The following is a 19,096-nucleotide window of genomic DNA, read 5'->3' as shown; positions in this document are numbered from 1 at the left end:
ACAAATATTGTTTAAGTACGAAAACTTTAAAGAAAAACGTTAATTTGTATAGTACAAATTTAATTTTAATCACTCGAAAATAGTTTTTTCTACATATTGTACTGAACTGGCTTAACAAAGAGGCATGTTTTTGCTTCCTATCTTGACAAATTGTAGCATTATAAAGAATTATTCCCAATTTTTTATCTTTGGTTTAATCCTTTTTTTAGCAAAAAGGAAAAAAACTTTTATGTTTAACCAATGGTAGTAGTCCAGTGGCGTTTGAGGGAATAAATCCAATACGGCGAACTCTGGTTCGAACTCCGCTGGCCACACGGATATGAGCTACTGCTTTCAGCTCATTTGAATGTCCATGATAGAATTTACCTATGTACCTCCACCCGAAAGTTAGGTATGTGTCTTTAATAGATCCGAGTTTAATTCTTTAAGAAAGAAAAAAAAACACTTTTATCTTTCGACATATTTCACGGATAACAAATTTAAAAGCAGATAAGCTAACATGGAATGCTCGCTTTTCTCTTTCTTCTATAATTTGTATCAATATAATTCAACCGGTTTGGTTTGCTAAACCGTTTCAAGTAGATTTGTTTTTATTGGTCAAAAAGGTACATTCTGGAGTATTTTGTGTACAATCTTTAACTCCATAACCTTTTTATGTAAATATTTAATAGTATAATTGTTAATTTGAAGTTTAGGAACACTTTCTCAGGGGCGAGTCTAAAGAATAATTTAGTATGTAAGTATCTTAAACAATATTTAATCAGGGGTATAAGAATAAATTTAGATTAATTATGTAAGAAAAACAAAAAAAAAAAGATGGGGGGCATGTGCCAGCCACATCCATGGTCCACGTGCGTCTCAGCGTCTGCCCCTGCTCTTGCTCACAATGGTATGAGATGATAGCAAGAGAATTCGGAAGATGCTTCTGAATCCGTTGCGAAGATAAATGAGAGTTCAGAAACCCTTGTCGAACCGTTCCGAAGAAAAACATAAAACTAACAAGCATTTGTCATACATTAGCTACGAATATTTTTTTTGAACAACCAACGCGACGCATTATCTACGAATGTAAAAGTTAATAATGTATATTACTATATAGCAATAATAAATTGTTAACTACTCCTTCAATTTTTTTAATATAGAAGCCGGATAAGTACTAACACGAGCGTATCCATCAATATCTTTTTATAGCTTGAAGACTTCAAACCGAAGTTTAAACTACTATATCATCTACTTTTATTCCCATTTTTCTACTATGTAAAATATGCATGATGATCTATTGTTAAATCTTAGAGGAAACATATATATATGCCAGTTTATCGAACGTCGATTTTGAATTTAAATTATACGTTGTCGTGATTCTTATATAACGCCACAGTAATGGTCAGCCAGATTCTGTTCCATTTAATAATTAATTAATTATACAACAATACTTGTTGTATTGTTTTTTTTTTTTTGAATGGGGACTAGTTCTTCATCATATCCAAAAAAGCTGGGAGAAATCAAACAAAATCGCTTTTATTATATTTCAATTATTAGACGCACTAACCAAGACAAGAGATCAGTCTTTTTTATTTTTTAAAAAATATGTTAATTAGTTTAACTAAAATATACTTCATTTTGGGGGAGAAATGTATACAAAGTGGTAGGAAATAATAGAGGTTCATCTTAGCAAACTTTAAAAAAGAATAATAGAGGTTCATAACTTCATATAATTGAAGCCTGTGAATTTTTATATTGTTTTTGGTTACACAACTATCCTACTTTAGAACTACAAAACAATTCTTTTTGTTACGTCCAATGGAAAGTGATATTCCTCGACAAAAGCGATCCTTATCAAAATATATATAACATAAAATTGTACTTACGTTATAGTTTATAACAACACCAAAAATTAGATACAGCGTTGTGGACCTTAATATTTTTTTTGCTAAAAGGTAAATATCATATTAATGAAAGTTCCGATTTACAAACATAGTAAATCTAATTTATGTTACACCTTGGCAAAAAAGATAAAAACAAGGTAGTAACAAAATTTGGATGAGCTAAACGAAGTTAGTGCATCCACTTGGCCATGAGGTCTTGGAATTGCTTCCTGTTCCTCCTAGCAGTTATGGTGTTGCGCATTTCCCTATCAATGAGTCTGTATATTGCTGATGGAGGTTGAGTGGACCTTAATATTGTATAGATAGACATTCAATAATTTCAAGTTGGAAAAAGAAAAAAGATTTCTTAGAGTTGGATTACATTATTGATGCACGTTCATACCAAAATTAAATAAAACAATTAAGGTTATGCACGTACATAGAGTTAAATGACCCGATCTCTCGTTAACTAATGAATCTAAATGGGACCAGACCCGACCCGACTCAGTTGGACCCATGCTTAAGTCCATGTTGCCTTCACGTGATGCTCCATAAACCGAGCTTCCTTGCACCTCATCCGCCGGAGAATAAACGTCCAACCACCTAAGCCTTGTCTCCTTGCTCTGATTTTGTCTACACTCCTATGTTTTGTCTATTTTCCCAAAATACCATTATTTTCTTCTCTTAGTTACGTCTCAACACAACGTTCTCTATTCACATATGAGGGGTAATGTTGTAAATTCATTTAGACAGCAAGATTACGTGAGCTGTTCTGTCTGATTTTGAAACACTAAACGACAAAAACCAAAGTTACTTGAAGTTTCCGAATCACAAGGTTCCATTTCGCTAAGTCATTGTCTATATAAAGCTCCACGATGCTTGTTATCTCCTTGAAAACACAGCTCTCTCTCTCTCTCTCTCTCTCTCTCTCTCTCAACCTTCTTAAACTCACGAGTCAAATATACACGAAAATGGGAGCTTGCGGATCAAGTGAATCTCGGAGAACAGACACAGCGAAGCTAATATTACCAGACGGAACGTTACAAGAGTTTACATCACCTGTAAAAGTGTGGCAGATTCTTCAGAAGAATCCCACGAGTTTTGTTTGTAACTCAGACGATATGAACTTCGACGACGCAGTTCTAGCAGTCGGTGGCAGCGAGGATCTCCGGCCTGGAGAGCTTTACTTCGTTTTACCGTTAACATGGCTGAATCATCCATTAAGAGCAGAGGAAATGGCTGCTTTGGCGGTTAAAGCGAGCTCCGCGCTTAGCAAAAGTGGTTGGAGTTGTGGCGATGATGGTGATGCGAGAAAGGTCTCTGGTGGTGAGTGTGGTAGAGTTAAGAGAGTAAAAAGAAATAGTTGCGGCGGAAGAGGCTGTGGTGGTGGCGGTAAAGGGTGGAGGAAGTTTACGGTGGAGTTGAGTTCGATAGCTGAGTAGGGTAAGACCATCGTTAATCTAGGTTCTTTGGGGTCGGCTAAGAAAAGCTAACAAACGTCTGTTAAATAATAGATATAAGAGCATGATTATTGAGGAGTTCTTAGGGTGGGGTTCTTAGCGGAATATAAAAATCCGTCTCTTAATTTTTAACTAAAAAAACTAAGAACCGGTTCTTAAATAACAGTTTTAAGAGCCGGTTCTTAACTTTTTTAGTTAAAAGTTCAGAGACGGGATCTTATATTCCGCTAAGAACCTAATTCTAAGAACCCCCAATAATCATGTTCTAAGAGTCGGTTCTTAGCTTAAAAAAAAATAAAAAATAAAAAGTGTTCATGAGTTAATAACTCCAAATTAAAAACCCAGGTTAATCACCTCTAATGTGGCTGTGTAAATTGTAATTAGAGAGTTTGACTTTTTTTTCTTAAATCTTAAACATGTATATCGAGTTTATTTTGTTGTTGTACAAATATTCTTTTTGGGTAAATGTTTCCATTAATATCAAAAGTTTAAGATTGATTACAGAAATAATATACAAAATAATATTAAAAAAAAAATTTAATACGCAAATGCATGTCTTATATCATTAAAAGGACAACAAAATTGTTTTTTAATGAATAGTTAGTTTTATTCGCTAACCGATCACAAAATCAGTTACTAGCCAATTTCATATTTGATTTTTTCTAATGTAAATTGTATGCAGCATTTTATTTCATGGACCATGGTTATTGTAAAAAAAAAAAATCACGAGAATGAAGTGATTTTGAGCTCATAAATTGCAATTGCAACTTGATTAAACTCAATCTTCGCTGGCTTTCCTTGGTCAACACCGCGTAATAGTCCTTTACATATTTACGTTTTTGCCCTCAATTTGTTAATATTATTGTTGACAATCATATTAAAAGTGTCTGCCATTCAAAGTCCGTTATTTGTAATACTATAAAAGCCCACTAACGAGCCCGGTAAAATTCGGAAAAAGCAAAATTCACATTAACACATGACCCGGTGTTACTGTCTGAATTGATATTGTTTTAGAATGTTAATTAAAATTATGATTTTTCTTTTGAATTCTGTATAATATATTGAATCAAAAGTATGCTATTTTTTTAGGTTTTAATTAAGATTAATATTTCAATTGGAAACAAGAAACGTAATAATTATGGACAACAATCAAGAATAGTTGATATATTGACTGGTAGTTTGGGAGCTTCCGGTCAGAGTAGCAAGAGAAAGGGTTTAGAGTGTCACCATATTTCAGGTTTGATCTATCTACCATATGCAATTAAGATATCTGATCATCCTATACGATATGAACTACTGCTTTTCGGCCTATTTGAATATCCGAGAGAGGGTCTATCCGTGGACTGCACCTCCTATCCGTAGACTGCACCTCCTATCCGGAAGTTAAGTCTGTGTTTTTAATAAATCCGGATTTAACATTTTCCTTTTACAAAAAAGAATAGTTGATATAATGTGTTTTCAGTTCAATTTTGCTATTTAAGATTTATTTCTAACTTGATATATTCCTTTTGATTTCGTTAGATATTATACCTCAGAACAGAAATCAAATTTCAATTGTGATATGTATAAACTTTATAATATACATTAAAATATCTTATTAACATAAAATTGGTCTTTTAGTGTTCTAGATTCCAGAAAGTAGTCCTGATTGGATGGGATTATTCTAAAACAAGTTTAGGCGGCGTCTAAATAATAAATCGATGTAAATAAAGCAAAAGTTTAAATAATCATAATTCGTTTCGATCTAAATCGATTAATTTTCCAGCTTGTGTGTACATCACAAAAACTGAGTTAACTTCATCAATGTATACTAGCAACTGCGTTAAAAAAAATAATAGAATGACGTTTAATTTAAAAACTAGACTGTTATTCGCATTTTGTTTTTTAACAAATAAATACAATTTGATAACATTGGTAATAAAATATTTAATCAACTCTTTTAAATATTTTAACATACACGACCACGACCATACAGGAAATAGAGATGTTTCAGAAAGTTTTGTTATCAAACTTCTTCTTCCAGAGATGTTTCAGAGATGTTCTTGACAGACATTTGTATGTGAAAGTTGTGTGTTCCAATCGGTAATCTGGTGTGTATTATATTGTGCTCCTGTCCGAGTAAATTATCGAAGGGCTTTGCAGTCTCCTTCAAATAAGACATTGGAAAAGCCCATGAGTCCATGACGACGACATTCTATTTGTGTTATCAACATTGATCCTACGAGTGAATATCGCACCCCCGAGCATTTAGCATTTACCGAAGTCAATTCTATGGTGGCTGTTATGTTCGCTTTGTTCATTAGCCACTTGTAATAAGTTGCAAGGGCATCTCCAATGGGACACAAAAATTTCTTCTATATTTCGCAGTAAAATATAGTAACTCTATTATAAAGTTGAATTTGCTCCAATAATTCATTTTATAATAGGGTTATTCTATAATAGAATGAAATATAGAGTAATGTTGTTTTTTCACTCTATATTTGGAATAAAAAAGTAACAAAACTCTATATTTCACTCGTAACTTTATTATAGAGTTGAATTTGCTCTAATGATTCACTCTATAATAGAGTTATTTTATTTTAGAGTGAAATATAAAGTAAATTTTTGTGAACCGTTAGGAAATAGTCTAAGTAGTGCGGCATATTCGCTTTATAGTTCGTTGGCTACAACGAAACAAGTTTGAGTGATGAACGATTACATGTTTATTGGGCGCATGTTTTTTTGTTGTCTGAAGCCCAAAATCAATTGTTGAGCTCATATTAGAGTTTCTTATGCATAAAATATTCATATGAATTAATATTGCAATTAAACTTAAATTTTTTAAAAGTTGAAATCAATAGTATAATGACACATGTTAAAGAAAGCTAAGAACATTTTCTCAAAGAAGAACATTTTCTTCTCCTCTGTTAATTTATATTTAATTTCTTTATTTTTAATTTTTTTTTTTAGCAACTCTTTATTTTTAATCTAACACATGTAAGAACACATGCATTGCTGATTTTTGTCAACTTTCGGTTTCAATGAACCATTGCCAATGGGCCAAGTTTTTTTTTGTCACTATCTGATATTTTATAAAGGAACCAACCCAAAAAGGTATGGCCCAACAACGTTAAAACAAAGGGGCAAAAGTCCAAACTATACAGAAACATCTTTAGGCCCATAAACCCAAAGAAGGAAATCCGTTGGGGAAGAAACAGCAACAACACCACACGTGTACTGTTGCGGCAGCAAAGCAGAGATATGGCAAGTTACAGTAGGCATCACGTTTTACATAAAACCCCAACAAAGATATTTAAATTACAGTCCATAAAATTTAAAAAAAATCGAGAATCTTCAATTCCATGTTTAAATTATCTTTCCCAACGCGAGTAGGAGGCAGCTTCGACACATGTTTAACATGCAGATCTCAGTTTTAGCGGCCACCGCTTTCCGCTCCGCCGCCGGAACCACGGCTCTGCTACGCTTCTCGAAATCCTTACTCCGCCATAGCATCTCCTCGAAATAGAGCAAAGCGAGTATATGGCAATCTCAGCCTTCACCTTGCTCAATCACCGCTAAAGCTCCAGGAGATTTTGCTCGGAAGTTTCTCTGCCTCATAACTTGTTTTAAAACGCAGATGCCTAATCACCTTCCACTCAACCTTAACTACATGATCGAAGAGGCCATATTCGTCGTTAATTAAACTGGGGGAAGCTTCAGTCAGTTGAAGATTGATTTTTTGTTGGACTGTTGTCAAACACCAACTCTACTAAATCCTCTTCCGAAGGACTTCAGAGACCCATAAAACTCAATCATCCTTCGAAAAAGAAGCTTTACCTTGAACCGATATGGTAAGATGCTGCGGTAAAGACTGACTCTCATGGAAGAATGTTCAGTTGAGACGACTCATATGGTGTTCAGTCAGAAGTTGAAGGGATAAAAATGAAGATCCGCAAAAGGTGAGAATAACAAAACTTTATTTGGGGTTCAACTCAAAAGTCAAAACAGAGGAAGATAAGAATGGAGAACAAACCCTGTGGTCGAACTTTCCACACCAAAATCGCCTTGCGAAGAGGAGATCCGCTACCGGAACATAAAGTCGATCCGAAGATCAAAGGTATATATAAAACAAAAAAGCAAAAAAGAGAGTTGGTAACCGACGGTAAGACCACCGGGCACCTGAGAGCATCTTTATCCGGGGATACTACGGGGTTTCTTAGCGTGTAGGTCTCGCGTATGACCCACATTTTTTTAAGAAACCGGTTACAAAAACTACTAAATAGTAGTCGTTTCTTAAGGGTTTCTTCCACTATTCGCGGGCCCCACTAACACGTGGCGGCTCACGATTGGTTCGTTTTTTTTTTTTTTCTAAATTCGAAAAAGTAAAGAAAAAAAAAAAAATTAAGAAACCCCATTTGGGGTTTCAGGGATAATGATGTTCTAAGATCAAAACTTTTCTTTTTGAACTTCGTAGTGAGAGGTTAGAGAAGAGAGAGAATGAAGTTTCTATTTTTAGTGTCACTCTACACATGCATTGCTGATAATCTTAGGGCATAATTAACCCTAGCATCCCAAATGAGGTGCTTAATTTTTTTATTTTTTTTCGTTTTCGTCTGATTAAAAAAAATTAAAAATGAATCAATCGCGGACCGCCACGTGTCAGTGGAGCCCGCGAACAGTGAAAACAACCGACGCTTACTGCGTTTGTTTAAGCGCTACTGCTTCCATTTTTTTTTTTTAAATGTTAAGCACCGGGGTAAGCACCCCGGTTAATGGTGGCCTTAGTTTCTTACGGTTTTAATTTATTGTTTGAAAATAAGATCCGAGTACGGTACCTTTTTGTCAGCTAGTATATTATTAGAGCATCATTATCTCAAAACCCCTACTTGGATCCCTTAATAATTTTTTAATACTTTTAAATAGTTAAAGTCAGGTTAAGAGACATAACTAAGATACTCCTACAATGAGTGACTCCAATGCAAGTCTTTTATTTAGGGGTTCTTAAAAAAAATTATTTAATTAAAGATAAAATTTATTTATTAAATAAAACATTATAAAAGATAACATTTTAAATATAGATTTAAATATAAAACTTAAAAACAAAGATTAGTAGGGATATCGGTAGAATGGTAAAATTCTCAAAAGTTTGATCAAAGTGTTTGATCAAAATATTGATCAAATATATCAGCAATTGATCCATCTAAAGTGTTTTGCGAGGAAGAAACCGTATAGAAATTGTTTTTGATGGTTTTGTGATTAAAATTTGTGATCAAGAGAAGGAGAGAACATGAACTTGTTTAGATCAGAATGTGTTTGGTCGTTTTGTTTGGTGAGATGGATAGAACATGAGACAAACGTTTGATCAAAATGTGTTTGCTTCTTTTGTTTGGAGAGAATGAGAGAAGGTGAACTTGTTATGCTCAACATGTTTTGACAGGAAACAAGATCATCTCAACAATGAAACGTGAAGCAGAAATAAGTAGAGTAAATTTTTGATTACAAACTATATAAAAGGGTAGTTTCTATGTTCTACGTGCAAGAGACTCCTCCTTGCACAATCAGAACAACGATCACAAAATCAAATCCACATACCCGAAACCAAAAAAAAAAGAACAGAACAATAAAGAAAAAAATCAGATAATGTTTGCCCCTGCATCCAAATTTGCCCAGCAAAATCAGCTCAACCACAATCTTTCCCTCTACGCCTGCAAGAATCAAGCAACAAGAACACATAAGAAAGTATTACAACTTGCACACATATAAAAAGAAAATAAATTAAACAAATTGCGGTTTGGCAAGAGAAACGTTATAAGCAAGAGAAACAAATTGATCAGAGAAACGTTATAAGCAAGAGAACAAATCAAAACGAAGATTGAGCCAGTGACGCTGACGGAGAGAGTGGAGACCAAGCTTATCGGTGATCTCAGCTGCGTTCATGGCATTTGGAAGATCCTGTTTGTTAGCAAACACGAGCATAACAACATCACGCAGCTCATCCTGTATAAACCCATTAAGTGTTTCAGTAAGTTAACTAGCACTGAAGTCCTCCGCTGCAACAAGGAAGATACAAAATCAAAAATTGAATTAGCCTAATTCTTTACTGTCTCTCCAAACAACCCACATTGCATATGAGTTATAAACTGAGGAATCAGCGGCTCGGGTTCATGATTCAAGTACAAAGAAAAAGGAAGGATCTTTTCAAGTTCGAGTTTCAGCAAAACACAAAGAAGAAAGCTTGAATCTTTTAACAAAAAGCTTGGTTTAGACAAGAACAGGAACTAGTTGTCAAGTGTCTGTCGGATTCTCTCGGGAGCTCACTCTCCTACCATCTCACCCAGTAACATAGCAAAATAAATATGAACTGATTAAGCTAAAACCAAATTGGGAAAAACACAGAGCTTACAAACCCAATGAAGAAGAGGGAACAAAGTAAACTTTGTGGGTAACTCATTCAGGTGAACCATTGATCTGAATATCAAAGTAAACTTTGTGGGTAACTCCTTCTAAATCCTCTCCTACCTGATAAATCCCACAATGCAGAGAAACCCCAATTACAAAGTTTGACCACATCTTTACAAAACCAAAAAATGCAAATGAGTTCAAGTTCAATGCTCACCCGATCAGCAACCTTCTCATTGACCATGGGATCAGTAACATCAGTCAATTTAATCTGAGTTGCGTTAGTGAAACCCACAAATCGTAAGTAACGTCGCAAGCCCAGATCGATAAACTACAAGAAAAGTGAGGAGCAAGGATCAAAAGTTTTAACCAGGATGAGGGCAAGTGTGACGCAGTCATCGGAGATAGTCTCGAAGAGGCGGAGGAGAGACATCTCGTGACATTGGAGGCTAGGATTCAGCTTCTGCCTGATGATAGGCGTCGAAGAAAGGGTCCAGAGAAGTAGCCTCTGCCTGAAGCTCTGGCTTCTCTTCTTTAGTTGCTGGGGATCATCACGCCTTCAGCCATCGATCTTCAACTCTCTCTCTCTCTCTTCTCAAAGAGACAAGGCCCAAAGGGCAACACGTGTCTCACAAAACCGTCTCTTAATCGTCTCTAAATAAGAAACGTTCATTTAAATTTAAGCTAATTTCTTTTTTTTTTTAATGTTAATAAAACTAAGAAACGGTCTTTGAAGACAGTGATAATGATGGCCTTATGTACACACGATAACTGACAAAATATCCAGCAGAGACGAAGTCTGAGTAAATTCTTCTTCAACTTTCATTGGTTTATTCTATGCAGGAGAAGTTCGTTTTTTATTTCCTGATAGTCAAGCAGGAAAAGTTCGTTTATAGTATTAGATTATTGCTAAATACGGAAATACCCTCATACCACTTTCTAGCCTACCACTACAGTCAGTCAATACATGTAAACATATCTATCAAACGATATGTCTTTTTTTTTTTGCTTTCGTGAAACATAAATCTTCTAGGGTCCGTAACTTTAAAATTTTTTCCCGTAGAAAAAAATCTATAGAATTTTTGTTGTGGTTTTAAATTTTATTGCTGTAAAATTTTATGAAAACACTAAAAAATTGCTTTGGATATTTGGCTATGCAGAGCATTTGTACAGCTGTAGATTATTTCTAGAGTTGTGGTTTCAAAAAAAAAAATTAAAACTTGATTGCTCTGAATTTGGTGCTTTAGAAATAAATAGGGCTGTGGACAGCACCTACAACAACTACCAATCACCCTCTATATATATATGTGTCTGTATATATAAACTCTCAAAATAAATAATTATCTTAGCCGTGAACATACCTCAAAATACAAATATATCATTCATATAATTTATTAATACACAAGTAATTAAGCTCACTCGTAATATAAAACCTACACACGCACTTCATAAAGATTAATTTTGTAAAGAGAAAACACTTCATAAACATTTCGAGAAAATAACATGATAATATGAAATAAACATAAATTAATTAAATTAAACGGTCATCATTTGCCGAAACTCATGATAATCAAGAACTCCATTACCATCAATATCGTAATAATTTATCATTGCTTCACACTCTCCATACGTTCTTGATTCCCCTAACTTTGTAAGCATATTTTGCAAACCCTTTGGTGTTATACATCCTGACCCTTTCTCCACCTCAAACATCTCAAACGCCGTCTTCAACTCTCCACCACCGTCACCGTTACCGTCAAGATCTCTTCTTGTCATCAACCCAACGAAATCCTCAAAACCTAAAGACCCATCAGCGTCAGTATCTACTTCGTTTATCGCCTCTTGAGCTGCCTCGTGAGTTATATACTCACCTACAGATCCGAAGTAGTCTCTGAGCTCAAAGGCTGAGATCTTACCGTCGCTGTTCACGTCGAAGTGGCTGAAGACTCGACGGAGCTCGTCATGGGAGTGGTGACTTTTTGTGTTGTTTTTGTCATCAGTGTTTCTTCTTGGAGAGTTTAAGCTTGAAGAAGAATTGGATTTTGGTGATGACCCTCGTCGGTTTTGGAAACTTAGGTTTAGTTTTAGGGCTTTGGTGGAAAACCATTTAAGAGATTTGGAGGAAAGTTTATCTTGGGGAGTTGCCATATTGGTCTTTGATGTTATATATGGTGTGGTGTTACTACTTAGTCTCTAACTCACCTCTATATATAATATGATAAAGCCACCATCTATATATATTTAAAAAAGCATATACACAATTATATATGAGTTTTGTTTGTTGTGGTACCATCGTGTCCGGATTTTAGTTTATTCACATTTTGGTTTTGGACAATCACTCATTATTAAATTATTCTATACTATTTGCATATACACACATAATCATAAAAAAATACGGAGCTATATGGACATTAGGTTTTAGATCTCTTGGAATTGAAAACTATAAACCGAAAAATAAAATAAAATTGGTGAATTTATCTCAGTGAAAATATCAGTAAGTATATATTGTGAATTGAAGTAGCATTTTGAATTTGACTTTTTTTAAATTAGAAAATGTCATAATCCTAGCTGGTGTGACAGAATCTTGTTATCTCTATATGTTGACTGTAGTGAAAGAAACAAACAAGCAAAAAATAAAATAAAATTTTGATTAAATTTTGAGAAAAATGAAGATGTAAAATTAGACAAGAAGACGGTATTGATGTCATTTCCCAGAATTTCCAAGGGAACCAAAAAAGAGGTCCATATTTTCTCTCCAAGGGAATTTCGTAGAAGCTGCGTTGAGACTTGCGTGATGGTGTAAACTACAAGATTAAATGATCAGATGTGAAAAAGACAAAACAATGTGAAATTTCATCGCAGCTTCCTCTAGTGTTTATTGATTCAGGTCCATTCCTATAATATCGGCTCTCTTTTTGTTGCATTACATTTGAAGTAATCAATCATTAGCTTTTAGGTGCACACTTTTGTAATTTCGAGATTCACCAACTAAGTTTGATGCCAAAGTAATCGCCATTAAACTGCTGCATTCTCATTTTGTGATTTTATTTCAAATTTATGATAACTCAAAAACTATATATGATTCGCACGGAGTGACACAAAACCACCAGTTTCTGCCTAATCACTACTCTCTCCGTTCTCGAAAGTAAGATTTTTTAGATTTTTTTCTTGTTCCACAAAGATAGATTTTCTATATTGTTAAGGTACTTTTTATACTTTTGAGAAACATTTATTTTCTAGAGGATTGAGTGTAAATTATAAACATTTATTAAATTTTTAATAAGCGTGAATACTCTAGAAAATCTTATTTTCGGGAACAAAGGGAGTATTATTTTATTTCTTTTACAATTTTCACCACAAATTTATCCATGTCTTATTTAATGAATCTTATATATTAAAACAGAAGTTACCACCTTTATTCATGTGTGATTTTTAAAAAAAATGGATCTTCATTAGAAATCAGTTATCATTCATTTATTACTAATAACATGGTTTAATAATATATCACAACTAATATAACCAAAACTCCTACAAAACCGGAATGGTAAGCATGACCAATTTTTAATCCTTATTAAATGTAAAATCAATTTATAGATAGCCATGATGTAAACCATTATCAAACCAGTCCGTGGACCAATACATTATCCTATTGTTATTATTCTGAACATGCAATATAAATCAAATTTCGACTAACCCCTTAGACTAACGACAAACACTATATCAAATGAGTTTAATTAATTACCATAAGTATACTGCGTTTATAAAACAAATTATATACACCAAATCTGAATTACAGACTAACTAATTGCACCATAATATTTTACAGGCACAATATATTATAGTGTTAAAATTTTGATGTTTTTAACAGTATCCCAATTTTTTTATCTATTACCAATTTGATTTAGTTTTTAACAGTAGGTCCAATTTGATTTAAATTTTATATATATATTTCAAATTTAGAAATAAAAAAATATGTAAAATAGTACTGTTACATAATTATGTTTTCAAAACAAAATTTGTTACAAGAATACAAAATTTGAATTTTTTTATAATAATAATATCATAAATCACATAAACACATGTATAATAGAGTTAGATAATACATAATCCTAAACTATATTAATTTATTGATAAATTTTGTCTTATAAACTAAAATGATTTAGTATATAAAATAAAACCTCCACGATTGTGCGGGTCGAGATCTAGTGTGTTATTATAGCCGATGAAAACAGAGTATACCTAACAACTCCAAAAGAACATAAATACAAAGAAAAAAAAATACACAGAACACAAAACTTTAATTCTGCCTAATACAGTGGAGTCAATGTGAGAGAAGTCATTGTTTCCCATATACAGCTCTCACTTTCTCAGTAGTTTAAACTTTCAGCTTTAGCCGCAATGGTTGATATGTGTGGATTTGAGGGTTTGTAAAAAGCATAAGGTTGTAATTTGAAGTGCTCTTTTTAGTGATCCAAATAACTGGTGTAATAGTTAGAAAGTGAACACCAATGTAATATTTTTTAACTGAAAGATACTTATATTAAACATAGAGAAATACAAATCCGATTTACAATGCAGGATAACATAGTGAATGCCAATGTAATATAACATAATCACACAGTATTATATATATAATTTCTAAAATTAAACACTTGTTGATAGAATAACAATAATTCGAAGTTCATTTTCGATACAAATCATAACTAAGAGATTTGGGACAATGTTTATGTATACACCTTTTTCTCTTACATATTAAAAATATTAGCTTATATATGTTTCCAAAACCGGCTTAAATATAGTAGATATAAAACCTTTTTGGTCCATTAGCTATTGATTTCTAAAAATATATTCAAAAACCTGTACACAATACGAATCAACCTATTAATAAAAGCAATTACCAATAAGCGTTTTTGACAAAATACAAACAGCCAAAAGGATTAAACTAATCTTGATCTCAAGCACATGATTCATTAGGTTCTAACAAATGTCAGTTATGTATGTGCCAAATGCAAAGAGTTTGATATATTGGTAGAAGATAGTAGAAGTTCATTCCAAAGAAGGTTTAGTTGCCTATATAAAATATTTTGTTTCAGTAATATAAAAAATGTATAATAAGCACTTGAATTATTCTATAGACTTAATGCCTATAAGTTACACATATTTCTAACTCAAAACTAACTGAAAATAAATAAATTGGTCATACCAATTGATAATGAATGAATTGGTAAATATTATTTATATATATTATTGAGAATCCCTTTGAACTTATAATTTGAAATTTTATTTCTTAATATGCCTTATCAAATGATGATTCCTAAGTCATTAATTAGGTATAATTAGATAAAGATTAACATAATCGAGTTTTGGATCGAAACAATTGTATATCATATGAAACAATGTGTTTCAGATATTTAGTAGATCGAATTAAGAAATCACCTTTGAGAGAGTCCATAAAAATAGAAAATATGGGAGAGGAGGAGAAAATCTCTCAAATGAGAAACTACCAAAACTTTATGACAAATTCGTGTAACATGTGTTTAAACATAAGTGGTTTATTTTTTTAAAAATAAATTAAGTAATTGAATTATATTAAAATAGTAATATTTTGAGTTTAAATACTCAAATGAAAAACTCTATGAATCATAATATAAATAAAGTATCATTTATCTTCTAACTATGCCACTTCATGAAGAGAAGTTGTCTAAAAATTTGACACCTAATCATAACTCATAATTTTTAAAATATTATTAATCACTCTACATTTTTCATTTTCTTAATTTAAATTTAAATCAATTAACAAAATTTTAATAACCCATGAATCATTAATCCTCAATCAAATTCTTATTTTTTTTGACAATACTATTCACGTTTCATTAACCCAAACCAACAGAAAAAATAAATCTCACAGAATTATTTTTAATTTTTGATATCTAAACTAAACTTTATTTTTAAAATAACAATAAATAATAGAAAATCATAACCAAATATCAATACATAAGAAATCAAAAATCTCTTATGTATTGATATTTGGTTATGATTTTCTAACATAATATAATTAAATTTAGTGAAATATATAATCTGAGTTTGATGAAAATTTAATCAAAAATAATAATTATGTTAAATAGATATTATAACCCATTAATACATAAATATTAAGAATACATAGAAACATCTCATAAGATTAAAAAGAAGAAAATATGGAAAGTATGAGAGTGTTAAAAAATGGAAAGTACGAGGAATCTACGACAGCTTCATGTAACGTTTACAAAGGATTATTCTCAATTATTGAAGATGGTTTCAAACCAAAGATTGCTCTCTATTTGCAATATATTTTGAAGATATACAGCTACTCAAAATAGTTTTAATCACTCAAAGTTCATTCAAGTATCCATAACGCATAATACAAAGAGGGTTAGTCTTGCCCTCAATGCTCAGAAACAGCTGGTTTCGTCATTTATATGGACACATAGTTACTGGTTTTGTTTTCAAAAAACATTTGTTTCCGTTGTTCCTTTGCTAAAATATATAAATGTACATTTGTTTTGAAGGTTATGTCATGAATTTTTTTTAAAAAATCCTTGAAAATAAAACAAATATTTATATGAAAATTTAGTTGCACAATTTAAACGAGAACGCACTATAAAATAATCTGACAAAAAAACACATAACAGTTGAACTAAAAGTAGATGACATTAAGAAGAGATCAAAAGGTTTACATCGTCAAAATAAAAACAGAACATAGCCCCATTAAGACAATCTCGACAATCGTATTATAAAATTTAGTTAAAACAAGACCGAAGTTGAATAAGGAAGAGAAATCACATAATATATAACCTAACTTTCAAAATAAAACAAACAGTGAACATTTTGATAAAAAAAACAAAGATCGAGCATCTTATATATTAAAACAAAAATTACAACATTGATTTATATGTGATTTTTTTTAAAAATTGACCTAATGGACATATTCCTAAAAAGTCATGTTACATTTAATCTCTAATCTTATCATTTAAATTTTTGGGCGTACCATAAATTTTTATTGGGTTATCAATAATTAGATTTAAATAATAGATGATCCATTAGATTTATAAATAGTATAAACTAAATAGATATAATTTAATGTTGTAATACTATACCTCCATATGTTAATTATTTAAATATTTGTCGATGTTAACTTTTAAAATTATAAATATTTTCTTTAAATAACAAAAATCATATTATCTAACAATGATTAATCTTTACTACCTTAAACCAATGAAAACAAATTAACTACAATAAAACCTCTATAAATTAATAACGGTGGGACTTTGAAATTTTATTAATTTATAGAGATATTAATTTACAAAAAATTTCTTATTTAGATTTCTTATTTTAAGATATATTTATTCTAAGATAAGAAAAATATTTAATTTTAGTATATAAACATTAATTGTTATTTTTTGAAATTTGACATTTATATTATTTTTATTATATTATATGATGTATATAATTTATACTGCATAGAACTTAAATATGGTTTTAGATATAATATTACTAAATCTCATCAAAAATTTACTAAGTATTAGAAAATATAAAGATAATTCGATTGTGAATATAAAAAAACAATATAATAATAGATTTTTACTTATATACATATAAATTATTAATTTATAATTTTAATGGGACCATATATTTACATAGAATGTTTTAAAATTTTATTATCTTATTATTTTATCGATTTGTGTAAACTTTTGAACCGACCCAAGTTGGGACCGGCGAAATTTATTAATTTATAGAGATTATTAATTTATCGAGTATTAATTTATAGAGGTTCTACTGTATATAGTTTATTTTAAAAATTAAACAAAAACTAAATGTTTAATTATTTACTCGATAATATAATCTATGAAGCGAAAAAATTAATTTTTTAAAAACTTTATAAATTTGTGAAATGTTACAATATTTTTGAATATGACATTTTTGAATATGACAATAAAACAATATTTTACTAATCTATATATATATAGTTACGATTTTAATAGCGAAATAATAATCCGAAAATATATATATAGAAGAAGATACAAATACATGTGAAAGTTTGAAATAATCTATTCAATGAAAAATATACTGTATACTTATTAAGTTTTAAAAATTGATACACATATATATTATAATATATACCAATTTAGAATTGAAAACAAAATGTTTATATAAAAATAAATGAAAACAAAAATCTGCGCGATTGCACGGATCGAGATCTAGTAATCCTTAATTAAGATATGTTTTCCGTGGGAAGAGTGGACTTAACCCCTAGTGTTTTTATATTCTTACACTAGGGTCGGTCCGCGCTATGCGCGGGATATGATATATAATTTGTTTAAAATATAATTTTTGAAAGCTTTTCTTTGTTTGGATTTGGATTTATTGACTTCGTTAATGTTTTTAGTTTTGAAAAAAATTATTCACGATAAGTTGATTGGTGTTGGACCAAATGAGAGAGTAGTTTCTTCTGGTGTGAGTGAGTTTGATCGATAGTGAGATTAATTAAATTTACAAATACTGGTTTTCTTAATTTGTTAATATTTGTGTATTTATTTATGTTCTAAAAAATACCGTTTAAATTTTGAAAAGCATTATGAATTAACATAGTAATAAGAAGGGGTGGGCTTGTGAGTATGTCCTAATTGTTGGTCTTTATAAATTAGTAGCCATATACAATAGTAGATATAAAAAAAGACTTAGATCATTTTAATTGCTTGGACTTGTCTACACCAGTCAAGCGAGTATTAGATATAAGTTTGTAATTTAGTAGTTTTGTAGTATTTAAAATTAAACGAAGTATCATAGAAAATGAAATTGTTTCTGAAACATGAAGCGGGATTTCTATATTTGAGTCATGGTTTTTTTTTGATTTTTGTGATATCTGTGGTATGAATTCATATTATATTTTCTAAAAATGTTAATATTTCATGGATGCTTCCCAGAAATTCCACGTGGGGTTCTTTTATTAAAAAAAAAAACCACGTGGGGTTTGTTCTTTATTTATTTTAAATCCAAATGTAGTATTTCGTGCAAGTGTGTATGTCATGTTATTTTGTTTGTAAGTGTAATAATTGGGAATTCAATTGATGTTGGAGGTGTAGATTATGAGATTTATTTTCCAGCTAACTGTTTCAAATCTACTAAGGTTGTAGGTTATATCATTCATTTTATTTCAACTATTTTAGTTTTAGTGAATAAGGAAAATATATAATAGCTTGACTGTATAAAAACATCTCGCCTAAGTAATTAGTTGGTGTCTTATTATTATATTGTCTTCTGTATTTAATTTTGCATATTTTATACTGAGTAATCTTCTATTTTGATAGAATTGCCATAAATTTATTATGAAACTTAAGAAATAAAAATTAGTAC

General features: G+C 31.1%; 3 protein-coding genes across 6 annotated transcripts; 1 reads left to right on the top strand and 2 right to left on the bottom strand.

Moving 5' to 3' along the window:
- Positions 1–2,405: 2,405 nt before the first annotated feature.
- LOC106425644 lies at positions 2,406–3,844 on the top strand. The gene has a single exon (XM_013866365.3). It carries the CDS (start codon positions 2,741–2,743, stop codon positions 3,305–3,307), a length of 567 nt encoding a protein of 188 aa, XP_013721819.2. The 5' UTR covers positions 2,406–2,740; the 3' UTR covers positions 3,308–3,844.
- A 4,918-nt stretch (positions 3,845–8,762) lies between these two features.
- Positions 8,763–10,719, bottom strand: LOC106394579 (ADP-ribosylation factor-like). Of its 2 annotated transcripts, XM_048762625.1 has the most exons (3): positions 10,074–10,719; positions 9,921–9,974; positions 8,763–9,301 (listed from the first exon to the last, which is right to left on the bottom strand). In XM_048762625.1, exons 1-3 carry the CDS (start codon positions 10,134–10,136, stop codon positions 9,146–9,148), a joined length of 273 nt encoding a protein of 90 aa, XP_048618582.1. In that variant the 5' UTR covers positions 10,137–10,719; the 3' UTR covers positions 8,763–9,145. The 2 variants fall into 2 exon arrangements, 1 of the variants encoding a protein (XP_048618582.1); XR_001278914.3 differs by lacking the exon at positions 10,074–10,719 and having other exon boundaries at positions 8,763–9,823; positions 9,921–10,061.
- A 342-nt stretch (positions 10,720–11,061) lies between these two features.
- LOC106425621 (probable calcium-binding protein CML41) lies at positions 11,062–11,921 on the bottom strand. Of its 3 annotated transcripts, none has more exons than XM_048762624.1 (2): positions 11,575–11,921; positions 11,062–11,502 (listed from the first exon to the last, which is right to left on the bottom strand). In XM_048762624.1, exons 1-2 carry the CDS (start codon positions 11,849–11,851, stop codon positions 11,240–11,242), a joined length of 540 nt encoding a protein of 179 aa, XP_048618581.1. In that variant the 5' UTR covers positions 11,852–11,921; the 3' UTR covers positions 11,062–11,239. The 3 variants fall into 3 exon arrangements, with proteins under 3 accessions (XP_048618581.1, XP_013721797.1, XP_013721796.1); XM_013866343.3 differs by having other exon boundaries at positions 11,620–11,919; XM_013866342.3 differs by having other exon boundaries at positions 11,062–11,917.
- Between the last annotated feature and the right edge of the window lie 7,175 nt (positions 11,922–19,096).

The sequence above is a fragment of the Brassica napus genome, chromosome C7 (genome assembly GCF_020379485.1).
Source record: "Brassica napus cultivar Da-Ae chromosome C7, Da-Ae, whole genome shotgun sequence".
Taxonomy (NCBI): Eukaryota; Viridiplantae; Streptophyta; class Magnoliopsida; order Brassicales; family Brassicaceae; genus Brassica; species Brassica napus.
The sequence above is the reverse complement of the archived record's forward strand: the minus strand, read 5'-3'. Positions and strand labels throughout refer to the sequence as shown.